Genomic DNA, 15,907 nt, shown 5'->3' with positions numbered 1-15,907 from the left:
GAAGGGTTTCCTTACTATACACATCACCTCATAGGGGAAACCACCAGTAGCTGGAGTTCAAGGACTGCATACTGATTTTTTTTAACTCAAAAAAAGTCTCAAAATAGGTGTCATAGATACATGAAGAAGATAATTTATTGCTATTTATTGTAGAATGTTGTGGAGTGCCATCAAGGACAATTTAGTTAATAAATCTGCATCTAGGCAGAAATGTGTGTTTTTCTCTGGTAAATATAATTCAGTATGAGACAAATATCTGTGTACAGTCATACAGTACTTTGAAATTGTCTGTCACCATTTGTAATAAACAGCCAATGGCACAACATGTGTCAGTGTGCCTGCTGATTCTCCACCTGGAACTGGATACAGAAGCTGAGTAACTGGGGATTTATGTTTCAGCTGGAAATCTACGCCGCAGCTATGTCATAACCCTAGGACATATCCTAATGTGCATGATGTGCATGGCATGATTAGTTCCTCTGTGCTGTCTTTCAGTGCAGCTCTGTAAAGCACTAGATAAAGTGGGGGTTAAAGTGGAATTCATCAGGTGGGGGAACTCTAAGATTGGCTGCACTGGTTCAACGTGAGGAAAAGAATTCACAATGAAGCCAGATGACAATTAGTCAATTAGTTAAACTGCAGGAATGTCTTAAAGACATTAAGGCCTGGATGACCTCTAATTTCCTGCTTCTAAATTCAGATAAAACTGAAGTTCTTGTACTCGACCCCACAAATCTTAGAAACATGGTGTCTAACCAGATACTTACTCTGGATGGCATTACTTTGGCCTCCAGTAACACTGTGAGAAATCTTGGAGTCATTTTTGACCAGGATATGTCCTTCAATGCACATATTAAACAAATATGCTGTAGCTCAGTAGGTAGAGCAGGTCACCTACTGATCTGAAGGTCAGCGGTTCGAATCCTGGCTACTCCGGGCTACATGCCAATGTATCCTTGGGCAAGATACTTAACCCCAAGTTGCTCTCCGACCGTTCTGTCGGAGTATGAATGCGTGTGAATGTTAGGTAATTAAAAGCACTTAGCTTCGTAAAAATGGAAGTGCTTGTATGAATGGGAGTGCATGGGTGAATGTAAAACGTGTTGTATAAGCGTTTTGAGTGCTCATACTGAATAGAAAAGCGCTATATAAGAACTAGTCCATTTACCATTTACCATGTGTAGGACTGCTTTTTTGTATTTGCGCAATATTTCTAAAATTAGAAACATCCTTTCTCAGAGTGATGCTGAAAAGCTAATTCATGCATTTATTACTTCTAGGCTGGACTGTTGTAATTCATTATTATCAGGCTGTCCTAAAAGCTCCCTGAAAAGCCTTCAGCTGATCCAAAATGCTGCAGCTAGAGTACTGACAGGGACTAGAAAGAGAGAGCAGATTTCTCCCATATTGGCTTCTCTTCATTGGCTCCCTGTTAAAGCTAGAATAGAATTTAAAATCCTTCTCCTCACATACAACGTCTTGAATAATCAGGCCCCATCTTATCTCAAAGACCTCATAGTACCATATCACCCCAACAGAGCACTTCGCTCTCAGACTGCTGGCTTACTTGTGGTTCCTAGGATACTTAAGAGTAGAATGGGAGGCAGAGCCTTCAGCTTTCAGGCCCCTCTTCTGTGGAACCAGCTCCCAGCTTGGATTCAGGAGACAGACACCCTCTCTATTTTTAAGATTAGGCTTAAGACTTTCCTTTATGATCAAGCTTATAGTTAGGGCTGGATCAGATGACCCTGAACCCTCCCTTAGTTATGCTGCTATAGGCCTAGTCTGCTGGGGGGTTCACATAATGCACTGTTTCTTTTCATTCACCTTATTTACTTTGTTTATACCTCACTCCGTATTTAATCATTAGTTATTATTCATCTCTGTCTCTCTCCCCTCAGCCCCCTCACAGCAGATGACTGCCCCTCCCTGAGCCTGGTTCTGCTGCAGGTTTCTTCCTGTTAAAAGGGAGTTTTTCCTTCCCACTGTCACCAAGTGCTGCTCATAGGGGGTCGTTTTGACTGTTGGGTTTTCTCTGTATTATTGTAGGGTCTTTACTCACAATACAAAGTGCCTTGAGGCGACTGTTTGTTGTGATTTAGCGCTATATAAATAAAATTGAATTGAATAATTTCTATAATTTCTCATTTCTCCAGTAGATTTTCTTTGTGTTGAGGCTGTGATCAGCTGACCTGTGCTGCTGCTGTTCTTTGTGGATTTACACAACTGAATTCAATAAGATGGAACCCAGTATTTCACGAGGTATCCTGGCTGTATTCCATCCTCTACACTGACAGTATACTGTCTTTATACTGACAGCATATAGTTGGTATGAAGGTGGAATCTCAGCATCATCAGCTTAAATTCAAATTCATTTCAGTAGCACTTGATGTAACCTGTGACCACAAACACCCCAGCAAATGTCCACCACTCCAACACAGAGCTTTACTGTAAACTCAAAGCAGTATGCCAAGCTAACCCGTTTATCCTGCACTAACCAGAATAAACTAACGAGTATTTTCAGGCAACCTTTGAATAACACAAAGTTGGTGTACCTCAGTTTGTTTGGCAGGATGTTTCACAATATGAAAAACATAACTTCACACCACATACAGATCCAATATCTGATTTAAAGATTATGTCATGTAAGCTTTAAATTATATGGTTTTGGTCATGTCTTTGTACCTGATAAGCACCAACAGGATTACCTTTAATATTCAAATTGGTTATGATGTTTGAGGTTGCAGTGGTGTGAAATAAAAACCTCCCTCAGATGTTAAACATAAAGTAATGAGCCTGTTTTGAAAATGTAAGGAGTACAAAGTACAGATATTTGTGTAAAAATGTAGGGAGTAAAAGTAAAAAGTTGTCAGAAAAGTAAAGACTCAAGTAAAGTACAAATACCTGAAAATTCTACTTAAGTACAGTGTACAGTGACCTGATCGCTGACATGGGAGGTAATCTTCTCCTGGCCTGCGACGTGTGGGGAAGAGAGTGGATTGGATATAATGAAGCATCATAATGCGTTAAACCTGCAGCTTCAGGGACAGATAGCGTGATTACTTGTGATTGTCCAAATAAATAAATAAATAAAACCAGGTCTCCACCACCACTTTTTGCTGAGAAGCTGGACACACTGCACAGGTTATGCAGCATTTTTCCGACTGAAGTGCAGAAATTCACACCACAGTTTTTACCTGAATAATTTTCAAATTTACATCAACTTGAAATATTTAAATTTTCCCTGATTTTATTTTTGAATAAAAAATATAATTTAATATTTTATTTAATGCGTTGAGGAAAACGTTGCTGTATTCTGGCCATTCAAATTTACATTGCTTTATATTTATATTAAAATTATTATTTTAAATCCTGTTCTGCCCACAACTCAGACTGTGTCTTCCTGCTTCATTCTCCGTAGTCAGTCTTATTAATTAATTGGCTGAGGGGGTTCAGGCCTATACAGAACAGCAGTGGGGACAGAGCAACTCCTTAGTAAATCCTGCACTTGATGGTAAGTTGTTCAATTGTCTTGAAGTTGTCCTCTAGTGTTGTTTTCCACATCCCAGTTGAACTCCTGATGATGGCTCTTAAGGTCCTGTTGATCTTGTACAGTTCCAGGCATTCCAGGATCCATGTGTGCAGCACTGAGCAATGAGCCAGTAGCTGGTATTTTGCTCCTTTGGTGTTACTGTCAATTCCATTCTCAATTCTCAAAAAGCAGCTACGTCCCTGCTCAGCTTAGCTGCTATGATGCCTGACAGGACTTTCCATGTTGTGCTGAGGCAGGTTATTGGCCTGTAGTTGGATGGGCCCGGTTCCTTCTAGGGATCCATGGAGATCAGGGCCATCCAGCCTTCAGTCAGTTGTTCTGGGTGGATCTTAGCCTTTACCAGCTGGTTCATTTGTGCTGCCAGGTGTCATGGAGTGCAGTTAGTTTCTTTAGCCAGTAGGTGTAAATCATGTCAGGGCCTGGTGCTGTCCAGCTCTTAATATGTGAGACTCTTTCTTGGATGTCTGCCACTGTGATGGTCACTGGAGCCTGTTCAGGGAGGCTGCTGTGGTCAGCTCTTAGATCCACTGGCCATTAAGCATTGGTGTTGTGTGTTGCATCCTTTTCCCATATGCACTTCCAGTATTGCTCTGTCTCCAACCTTGGGGGGGGGACTCTTCTCATATTGTTCCCCTGCCAATGAGAGTACACCTCAGGTGGTTCAGTAGAGAACATCTGTGTCAGGATCCTGGGCCAGTGGCCCGGCGTTTTGAGTTCTTTTAGTGATGGTCTGTTTTGTTGTATCCTCTGGTTGTTAGTTTTTCTTACAGTCTAGTTTATCAGTTGTTGTAGTTTTGTATTGTTTTGGTTTTTTGTTAATTATAGGTTATTCTGCTTTTCCTGGGTTCCCATCTTCCTGTGTCTTTATGCTCCTGTGTCTGTGCTCCTCTGTGTATCTGTCTCCCCGTGTTCTTGTGTGCTGGTGTTTACCTTCATTGTGTCTCAGGTGTCTGTGTCTTCCCTGTTCAGTTGTTCCCTGTCTGGTGTCAGCTTAGGTGTTGTTGAATTCTGTTCAGTCATGTTTAGATTCCCTCTGTGTGCCAGTCTCCTTATGTGTCAAGTCTGTGTGTACCATGCTGGGTTACTTCCTGTTTTATTTTGACAGTTCCTTGTCCTGTGTGCTTGTGTTTTGCTTTACCTCCCTGAGTCTCGTTAGTGTTATTCTGTTCACCTGTTACCCCAGCTGTTTCCACTCACCCCTCCTTTCCTCTGTATATTTATTGTCTGAGTTTTCCCCTGGTCAGATGTCAGAGTCTTGTTGTCTTGTGGCTGGTTCCTTGTGCTCTCTAGATCTTCAGACCTCCTTAGTTATTTTCCAGTATAGGTTTCCTTTGTTTGTTTCGCTGCTTTAGTTTATTTTGCCATTCCCTTTGTTCTGTTGCCGTAATAAAGGCTCGTTTTGGTTCATCATTTAACACCATCTCCTGCGTTCTGCTTTTGGGTCCTCACCACCTTTGCACACCACGCGGCCTGCACCCCCGCACCGTGACAATCTGGTTTATTCTCCTGGCTTCTATCTCTCTGTTATACCTCTTCAAACAGTTAACCAAGGTTGTGAGTCTTTGCTTTGCTAAGGCCTCAGGTATGGATAGCCTGTTGTAGGCACTCTTTTGTTCATTACACCTTTCTGCAGTTCTGATAATTGGCCAAGTGCTCAGTGCTGCCTTGATCCTGGCCTCCAATCTTCTCCATGGAGGGTACTGTTCCTCATGGCTGTTCATATCGCCAAGCATCTCAAGGATCACTGTTGCTGTGGTATAGTTCAGCTGGTTGGTTACAATGATGGTCACAGTACGGATTACTTATAATGGTGCATTCACATTTATTCACTACCTTCTTTCAGAGGGTACTTTGTAACTGGCCAAGGAGGGTCCAGGTTTCCAGCTTAGCCACAATCTTCTCTTTCAGGTCAGCTACATTGAATATTCCACTTGTTCTTGGAGCTCTGTACTCAATCTCAGATTTTAGGGATGATATCTCTCCCCTGGCCTGACGTTCTGTCTCCCCCTTGCTGTAGCATTTGTGTTGTACCTCGTCAATTTCTAGTTGCAATAGCAGTTGCATCTTGTGGGTGTTAGAACTACACTGAGCTACTAGTTCCTTTGACGTTAGTCAAAGAATCCATAGCTCCCACATCGTCTTCATGTAACCCCTTTCACTAGGGTTACATGCAAACTAGCAACAGTTCCCTACTCTCATCTCTGGCCCACTTATGCCATATCCATATCCTTGTTCCAGTAGCAAAATTAGCGTCAGTATGCCCTGGTTCCTCAATATCTGATGCAGCTGCTCAGCCATGGAAACCCATTCTATGAAGCTCTATATGCACTGCTCTTGAACTTATCTGAAGGCCACATGAAATTTGGAGGTCTGTAGTGAGTTGAAGAAGTTCTGCATGGCTGAGTTGCTGTTGTTCCTAATTGCTTCCACTATGTTATAAAACCACTAAATGTTGACTGTAGAATATTTAGTAATACCACGCTGGAGTTCACTGAGCTCCTGAGAGCGACCCAGTCTTTCTGCATGCCTAGGTTTATACACCTGTGGCCATGGACATAATTAGAACACCTGAACTGAATGATTTGGATGGGTGAGTGACTACTTTTGGCAATATAGTGTATTTCTCACTGTAAATTAACCAGCCACAGTTACATGCACTAACAAACTAAAATGCCTAAACAACCCTAGGCCTTGTTTACTTCTGCTGTTATACAGATTAATCACAGATTTTCTAAACATGATAACCTCTTAGTAAAGGAAGTACCCTTGAAATTAAGCTATTCTTCAGACAACCCTCTTGAACCCAGCTGCAGTGATTCCAGGTCCTCACAATGTGAAGCACAACAAAATAAAAAGCAGTCAAGTCCACTTAAGAAATTGTTGGAAGCTCCTTTTAGAGCAGATAGAACAAGCAGACCCTGTACCACCTATACACGTTTGTTGCTGTGTTGGAGAACACTGAGGACTCTGACCCCATTTAACAGCTTTTTGCAGCCAGTGGCATTTGTGTGAGTGTGTGTTTATATATGTGTGAGTGTGGAATGAGAAGTGGTCACAGGCAGCTGAAAATACTTGTCCTCATGAACCTGTTCTGTATCACTTAAGGCCTTGCGATAACTAAGAGTAGTGTGCATGATAGCACACCGATACTGATGGCAGTGACATGAAATGCATCATTATCACTTTTCCTCTGCTGACACCAGAAGGTCACACAGGCCTACAAAGCTATGCAGACTGACTGAGAGAATAAGTACAAGGCTGTGATGGAGAGCTGACATCAAAGGGCACCAGGGTCAAACAGTCAGCCTTGTGACCAGAAAGAATAACAGTTTCATAATGAGGGATCATTGTTATATTCTGTAGGTCCATGCTGGAGCAGGACATTAAACTACGTGGGGTCAACCTCACGGCTCATTGCTTATCAGATCTATGACAGCCTTCGCCCACTGACAAACCACTGACAGCTCAAAGCACATGAATGTTTGCCACCACAACGTACCACATGCAGAAGCATGTGTCATGTAACAGGTCATGGTACTGGACCAAAAGGGGACCTGTGACCCCATGTCTCTGAATAAGCCCCTCCATGTAAAACTGTGAGCAACAGCTTCCAACTCACAAACTGTTTTGTGGTGGGCAGGTCTCCTGGAGGCAGAAGCAAATGAGTATCTAGTGAAGAGGGTGAAATGCTAAAGTATAACAACCAGATTCCCACAGAAATCGCACCTTTGGAGTGGTGGCTCTGAAACACTGGGATAAGCTGCCCTCATTTCTTCAGTTCATTGAATCAGGCATTCCGACAGGGATTTGGGTAATTATGTGTCTGATCTTGTGTTGTTCATTTCCAGGCAATTTGTGGTTTTATTTGTTAAAGTTGCTTTATAGATAAAGCTTCCTTAATTAGAGCCACAGTGTTTTTAAAACACAGCCCCATGAAAAAGTTTGTAATTTAGTTGCCATGAGTTTGTGTCAGAGCTGTGAAAGTTACTGCCTCTAATTTACTTTAAATGTGTTTAGAGGTCTTTAAAGACTGAGTGTGCACTTTGCACTTTCTTATATAAGGTGCACTGTTGAGTTGCAGCACAATGACCTTGCAGTAAAATGTGAACACATGGCTCTGCACACTGTGTGATCCACTGTTGTTTTGAACATTTAGTGTGCAGTGGTGCGTACGGTAAAACCTTAATAGTGTTGAGCTTAGTCAAAGCAGGGTGAACCGTCTTCACACTCTTTCAAAGATGATTAAAGTCCTTCAGACATTTTTGTTCTTAATGCTGCGTCCATGTTAGAACTTCAGAATCATTTTAAATCGAAAGGCACCTGCTCAGTCTGCAATCTGCATACTGTCACACCCACATTTCTCCATATAAGAAAATACGTTTACCTGGCCTCTAAAGCAAAAAACAAAAAAAAACAAACAAAAAAAACACCTGCTCTGTCACCCTGAGAGGAGGAACTCTTTTCTGAACAAAGAAATCCACCCAGTAGTAGGAGCTTTAAGAGGTGTGCAGCCAGATCTGTGCTTGAAACCTTCAGGAAATGGTAAATGGACTGGTTCTTGTATAGCGCTTGTCTACTCTACTCGAGCACTGAGTGTTTTATAACATGCCTCATTTACCATTCTTACAAGAACTTTTCTTTACAGCTGAGTGCTTTCTATCCAACATTCACACACACAAACCCATCGGGAGCAACTCGGGCTTCAGTATCTTGCCCAAGGACACTTTGGTATGCAGACTGGAGCAGCCAGAAATTGAAGTACTGATGAGTAGTTGACCTGCTCTACCTCCTGAGCCACAGCCACCCCTACTAGTAGCAACAGTAGCAGTAGACACAGTAACAGGAGTAGCAACAGTAGCATTACTAGTAGGAGTAGCTGTAGCAATAGTAGCAGCACCAGTAATAGTAGTAGTAATAGTAATACAGTAGTAGTAACATTTCTGTGCATGCTGTGGGTGAGGCCCACTGAGATTCACAGTAAGGATCCAACATCTGTCAGATGAGTGACAGGAGCAGTAATGATCTAGGCCAAAGTTATTGAGAACATTGACAGAGTGCCTGCACGGCTGTAAAGAAATCATTTTGCTGCTGTTCCAGTACACCATAACAAGCACAGGAAGAGCTAAAAAATGTGAACTGGTGAAGGAAAGGTGAACGGTTACATTTTGTACGCTGTTTGAGTCTCACATCTAAAAGACATCAATTCTTCTAAACTGGGAAAAGCATGACTCTTCTACTGATCCACTGCTTTATGTTTGAGTCTTGCTGAAGTTCTGGACAGTGTTTAATCTGCAGAATCATCCCAGAGCAGCATGCTTTGCACCCTTCAACTGAAACAACAGGTGTCATCCTCCAATTTAAAGGTCAACGGTCCTGTCGTCACTGGAGCTGCTATACAAACCTCTCCCCCTCTGATCCTCCGGACCAACAATCACATCCACACTGTTGCCTTGAATGCAACCTGCCACTGCTTAACCTAACATCTTCCCTTGTGTCCATTTCAAATAATTTCCAAGTGACAAGAGTTCAGTTGTTTGCTCCAAGTTAGAGATGTTACAAAAGGGAAAATGTGAGAAACCTTATGAAATATAACATGTGGTCATAGCTGCTTATATTTTCACAGGAAATTGAAAATGTCTAAATTGTTGTTCATTTGATTTGCTAAAAGCTTGTTTGATTGTGTCCATGTTCATTCTTTTTTAAAAAGCCAGCTGTTTGTGTTTCATGATGTCTGACCTACAGAAAGTAACTGAAAGCACTGAGTTACTAATCTTAACGGTATGTAGACAGATCTGTGACGTAAAAAGCACAAATTTAGTGATACAGATGCGTGTCCTTACCGAGCTCGTTGAGGCTCTGAGCAGCCTTGGTGATCTCCCTGCTGCCTCCCTGCAGCTGGCCCTGGAGCCTCTTGCTCAAGTACAAGATGCGAATGATCCTCCGCAGCAGGTCACAGGCACCCTGGAGCAGCAAAAGAGTAAAAAGTACGGCGTTAACACAACTGGAGTTAACAAGAAAAATTACACCAAATATTGCAGTCATTGTGACAGTATGTGATTGAGAATCCTGGGTGCATACAAAGACAGCAGAGCATCAAGAACAACACTTTCCAATGTTTGTTATCTTGATTTCACACTTAACAGTTTCTCATGCATAAACTGCAAAGAAACTACCGACTATGTTGCCCCAAATCCTCATCCAGCAAATGTCTCTGCTATCATGGTGTGACCCGGCCCCCTCTACCATCTTTGGCCTGTGGCAATGACACGGTATGGATCGTGATCGCGCGCCGTCTTCATGTAAATGTAGTGGGGTATTTAATCAGAAGCTTAATAATTTACAAATGTGCTACAAATAACTATTGATTTGCATCATTACTAAACACTACGTTACTTCTTCGGCTATTTGTATGGTATGCTAATCTGTCTGTGCAGGTGCCTGGATGCGGTTGGTGTGGTAACCACCTCGTCCATGGTTGGGGGCCACGCCCTATATAGAGGATGCCAGACAGACCACGACCAGAAGAGAAGGTCACCCGCGTTCGAGTATCCAACCGGCCACAGCAGAGCGTGTGTGTAGGGTCTGTTATGCCTGAAAGTGTGCAGGTGTGAGCAGCTGTTTTGGTTGTGATGCCGTTTTCTCCTGTTTCGATCTTAGTTTAGGAGGTAAGACTGTGTAAATTTTTTTGGTTATTTTGGGGTAGATTAGATGCCAAATTGCAGTAGATTTTAGTTCATATTTAGTTTAGTATTTTGGCCTTTGCTCACCCTGATGTAACCCACTCTGTACGTTCTGTGTGACCAATAAATCAGCGGTTTTTACTAAGAAGTGTTTGTGTTTGGGTCCTGGGGATGAATGATGCCTTTTTCATGTTGCGGTCCAAATGCCTAGACGGGGTGTAATAACAGTAATTCAAAGAATGGACACAGTGTGACATAAATAAAAATAAACTAAAAAAAACACAAATTAAATCTGTTTTTTCTATGTCAGTCCAGAAATTTCAGTAAACAGGGATAAAATAAATTTTAAAAATGTTGGACTTTAACCCAGTTTTCGCATACTGTGTAACAATTTACAAATATGTACTTTTAGGCACAAGATATGATTCATACAGAGTAATCGGGGTTACAGCCAGGAAGGTTGGCAGGGGGACAGAGTGGGGGTGTGCAGGTGTGATAATTCCATAAGATTTAACGATGCATTTCATTCCACAAATGAGTGAATGAGCACTTCCAAACGTTATTCCCTCATGTGGAGTTTTGCTGATGGTAACAGCGACTGTGGTTCCCTGTGTGACCGAGTCTTTCATGTCAGGTTACAGCACCGAGCGATGGGACGACTCTTCTGTCTGTGCCCTTCCCTAATGACGCCCACTGAATTCAATCAGGCAAAAGGTACTTCAATAAAGCTGAAGGAAGGACCTCAAGGGTTGCTAATGCACCGCAGCCTGATTGCAGTGTCATAACATAGGGTTTAAAAATTGATGTAAATGAGAAATTTCAGCCTATTATTTTTAATACATTTGCAAACAAACATTAAAATCCCATATTTGTGTGTGCAGACTGATGAGAAACCGAAATGTCTGAAAACACAGCATGAAGAGGAAGACGTCGATGCAGCTGCCATTCATCACCCACTGTTTTCTGTTTTGAAGCCTCGTAAACAAAAAAAAACTGGATGTGACGAGGAGAGGCGGTTCTAGCTGTAAAACTGCATGCTGATTGGCCTTAGAATGTAATTGACAAGCTGTTAGCCAATGAGTGTGCGATTATATACCACAGATAATCCTCCCTTTAGAAACAGTATGAACAAAATTTACAAATGAGACTTAATTTTTTTATTCAATGATGACTGAGTCAGCAGGAACGTGTTTACAGTACAGAGGTCCCACAGCTATCACCAACTGATGACCCTCAGACAGAACACGGGTTTTAGGCTTCGTTTTTCTGACCCAGAGCTAAGTCCATGGAAAGAATCAGACTTTGTAAAATGTCACCCTTTTACAAATAAAAATATCACAACAAATGTTCCTGCTGACAGCCTGAGAATCTGACTCAACTGCTGTTTTGTTTCAAGTGAACAAATCAACAGTGAGGAAGATCATAATTTGGAAAGGACACAAAAAGGCCTTCGATTCCCCACTCACTGACTTGACAACTGAGTCACATCATCTCATACTAAAAGCTGGAGCCGGAGACAAGCACACACATAGAAAGTCTGCACAACACAGTGCCGTTAGCCCCAGAGAGAGAGACCCCCGAATCACGCTGACCTTTTTACAGCCGCTGTTTCATCAATGTTTAATCATGATTTCCCTCGTCTACACAAGCAGGAGGTGTGCAGCCCAGTGTGTTCTCACAAAGCTGCATACACAGCAGCTTGGGACTCAGCACAACAAATACGTTGCCTACATATAGGCAAAAAGCTGACCCTCTCTCCTACACAGTGTTGATTTCTCTGTGGGTTTGGAAAGCTGCGCATCAAATGAAAAATAAGAGCTGCCATTTCAAATGACAGACTTTCACACAGCTATAAAACAATATTAATGTAATGTCAAGTGTGTTAAACATATTCAGCAACTTACCTGCAATCTGGCAAGCTGGGTGATCCTTGCCACAATCTTGTTGTATGGGTCAACAATCTTTGTCCTTATCCTGGAAGGACATGTGTGGTTTGATCAGCACAGCTTTACAGCCTGGAACTCCTCATAACTGCATCTTGTAATATCCATACAAACGGTGTTTTCATGCTTTACAAATCAGTGACAATTTAATGTAACAGTTCCCAAAAGCAAAGTGCTTCACAATAAGGCAAAACTGAACCAAAAGAGGCATCAGAGAATCAGCAGAAGGCATCAGAGAGCATGGAGCAGAAAAGGGCAACGTATTTGGACTCAGCTGTATCCAGATCAGTACTGCAGCGTGTTGTTTGTGAAGCTTGCTGCTGTCAGTAAAGTGTTCTGCATGTTCTGCTATACTGACAGGTTCCATGTTTGTCTCATTATGTTTACAGTTTTAGCTTTTTTGTTTCTGTTAGCAAAGCTTTCTGTGACACCAAGTGTGGACAGGTGTGCTCAGTGGTGCTCATTCCTGTCAACCATCCCTCACTACTATCCATAACAATGTCATCAGAGGTGGGAAGTAAAGAAGTACAAATACTTTGTTACTGTACTTAAGCAGAATTTTCAGGTAACTGTACTTTACTTGAGTATTTATTTTCAAACACATTTTTACTTTTGCTCCCTCCATCTTTACACAAATACCTGCACTTTCTACTTGTTACATTTTCAAACACTCGTTACTTTAGGTTTAACATCTGGGGGAAGACTTTATTTCCGGTTACTGCACACCAACTGAGACAGGACAGGAGAGGAAGAAGCAGGATTATTTTTAAAGATAAGAACTGGCAGTGGCAGTAATAAATTGGAAGTTGAAATATTTTTGAATCAGATTCTGGTTCTGTATATTGTACGGAGTTATAAACTGAGGTATACTAACTGTGTTATTCAGAGGTTGCATGAAGTTAGTGCAGGACAAACAGGTAAGCTTGCCATAATGTCTAAATCTACAGTAAAGCTCTGTGCTGGACTGGTGCACAGTGGCTGTGGTGTTCATGGTCAGAGTTAGGTTATATGAAGGGCAGCAGTCAAGCCAGGATGGCTTGTGAAATACTGGGTCCCATCTTGTTGAGTTCAGTTGTGTAAATCCAGAACGAGAAGCATCTGCCTCTGACCTTGAGGTCAAAGCCACGAGATTCAAAATCAGCTGAAATTTTTAATAGCTGCATCTCTGATGTGAATTTGAACATCCTAGGTCAGATGGTTCTCACATTATCTCATTCACAAAGTTGTTCCCATAACGTACTCACAAATTGGCAAGAAAACAGTCCAAAAAAAGTAGAAGAAGATGTCTCAGAAGCTTTGGTTTCGAGTCATGAGCTGATCAAAAACTCACTCTCAACCAAGAAGTGTGAGCTTTGGGAATTAAAACATTTTTTTTAGAAAATGTAGTCGTAGTTCATCCATTCGTTTTAAAAATTAACAGCTAACATTAGATGACATTAGAGAAGTCAAAAGGCTGTGAAAGAACAATACTGTAGTTAAAATAGCCATGTGCAGGTAAATGTAAAGGTATAAGAACTAAAGATAAACGTATGTACGTATCTCATGTTAACAACAGGCTAAAGCCAGAGGCAAACACATTCACCTGTCAACAGCTGCCTGCAGCGCACTTATCCTCGTCTGCATCATCTGAAGGACCCCTGAAAAAAAAAAACAGCATCATTTTACTCTTTCAGGCCACTCTGAACTTGATTTAAGAGCTACATTGTTACCAGACTTATTCCAAGCAATGCTAGTTCTCTCTTGTGGTGAAATGCAGGAATTGCAGGCAGTTGAAAAGGCCACTAAAAATGCATTCAAATGCATTCTTGGTGGTACCACCGCAAAAGATGTGATCCATTGATTTTCTTAATGATGAAAGTTTAGGCTCATTTGAAAAATTGTGCAGTTTAAGTGTAGTAGATGTGTTTTTACAGTGTAATAAAGCACACTGATGCTTGTTAAGTAGTGATTAAATGTTGACTGTAATGAACTATTCACAAATGAGTTAGCACACATCTGTCAGGTAAAGTCAAAGATACAATGAAACCTATGACTGGTAAAAATCTATTTAAGTCCATTGAAGAAGTTGACATTTGTTGAATTTATGATGGTAGCATATGGAAAAATTATTGTTTACCTTCGAGAGACTCTATCCCAGTAGCCTGAGCCAGTAAGTCTTCATGTCTGGCTACAACCTGGAAAAAAGAAACATATTATAAATATAGGAGAGAATATGGGGCCTTCCATACCTTCCACTATGTTTCCTACCTTGGGCGGAATCAAGAAAGTTATAAGAGAGTGACAAAAGCAAAAACAAAACTCGATTTATTTTTGCTGCTTTGCCCTTAAAAAGTTTTTTGGGCAAAACACTGCACATACTCCCAGTTCTTCTGCTATGTGTGGGCTGCCCTGGAAATCCCACTCCTACAGTTCATTTGGATTTCACGCCTCACATCCTGTGGCCTAAACTTCATGTTAAGAACACACAAACCAATTGAGCTAATTTGACCTGTTTAGTAAATCTAAAACTTAAAATATCTAAGTGTGTTGCACATTTTGCCACTGTCTCACTAAGTCACACAAATCCAATTCTGCACTATGATCTGAAAACACTAAAAAGCTCAGTGACACAGTATGACAGTTTTCAGCTTCTAAGCCTGTCTTTCACTTTGTAGGCCAGTTGCCCCCATGGGATTAAATCATTTATGTTTTGAAGTTGCCAGTTATCACTCCTTTTTCACCTGATTCTTAGCATTTTTCTCTCCATTAATAGTTTTGACTCTAAGGGAAACAATGGCCCAGTTGTGTTGAGTATGTACCTGGCTGTGTAGCTCCTTGTCCAGCTGACTGATGCCTTGTGCCAGCTTGGCCAGCTGCTCAGCGATAACAGCATGGTGAATGGCCTGAGCCGTGTATGTCTTCACATCAAATTCCTCTGCCAGGAAATCAGCATAACACTCTGCAAACACAGCAGTATGTTTTCAAGACCCTCCCAGCAGCCACAGGTTTCCCATATTAGGGATCTGTCTTATTGCAGCTAAGACATAAACAGACACGTCCCATTACACTTAAATCATTAACAGCGCAAGTCCTGCTTGCTGAGCAACAACTTGTTTTCCTAAATTTTTGTCACAAATACCAATTTCGCCAAATAAACTGTACAATAATGTCTCCCAGGTTCGCTTATATGGATGAATGCATCTCAATAAAACCAAAGGTTAATAATGTTAATAACGTTAGCTGGCGACAGAAAGTGTTCAGCGCTGCGGGACTCCTAAACCTTTACAAGGCTTTTGATAATATGACTTCAAACTATCTACGACAGCATTTCAATGCGCCGAGTTTGCCGTTTAGAAAGCCAATTTTACCATCTTTCAAAAGTGAATTCGTGGAAGCTTCTCTACCGTCCTCCATGTTGGTACTTCCGCGTGTGACGTAGAAGGTGACGGACGCAGGAGGCTGCGTGATCCTTAAAGGGCCACACACACACACACACACACACACACACACACACACACACACACACACACACACACACACACACACACACACACAAAAGAGTGTCGTTACCGCGAAACATGGTGTCGCTGAAAATCGTTAAAGGGACAGCCCCCAAATCAGAATTCTGACATTGTTCTGACAATTATTAATTTGATCTTTCTTTAATACTAGCTTTGATATTAGAATTCTCCGTGCGCTTCTAGAATTAAGACATTGTTCTCACAATTCTGAATATGATCTTTGAATACTGG

At 41.6% G+C, this 15,907-nt stretch overlaps 1 protein-coding gene across 1 annotated transcript in view; it reads right to left on the bottom strand.

The window, feature by feature from the left end:
* Positions 1 to 15,584, bottom strand: part of cog5 (component of oligomeric golgi complex 5) — an 83,497-nt gene extending 67,913 nt beyond the window's left edge. Inside the window, exons 1-6 of the mRNA XM_030725282.1 lie at positions 15,524 to 15,584; positions 14,975 to 15,114; positions 14,293 to 14,350; positions 13,759 to 13,813; positions 12,138 to 12,207; positions 9,394 to 9,514 (exon numbers count right to left, since the gene is read on the bottom strand). Of these exons, the coding sequence (XP_030581142.1) occupies positions 9,394 to 9,514; positions 12,138 to 12,207; positions 13,759 to 13,813; positions 14,293 to 14,350; positions 14,975 to 15,114; positions 15,524 to 15,569 (490 nt within the window). The 5' untranslated portion in view covers positions 15,570 to 15,584. The remainder of the gene's footprint in view (positions 1 to 9,393; positions 9,515 to 12,137; positions 12,208 to 13,758; positions 13,814 to 14,292; positions 14,351 to 14,974; positions 15,115 to 15,523) is intronic.
* Positions 15,585 to 15,907: the final 323 nt, after the last annotated feature.

The sequence above is a fragment of the Archocentrus centrarchus genome, unplaced genomic scaffold, assembly GCF_007364275.1.
Source record: "Archocentrus centrarchus isolate MPI-CPG fArcCen1 unplaced genomic scaffold, fArcCen1 scaffold_52_ctg1, whole genome shotgun sequence".
Classification (NCBI taxonomy): Eukaryota; Metazoa; Chordata; class Actinopteri; order Cichliformes; family Cichlidae; genus Archocentrus; species Archocentrus centrarchus.
Note: the sequence above shows the minus strand (reverse complement) of the source record. Positions and strands in the feature narration are given on the sequence as shown.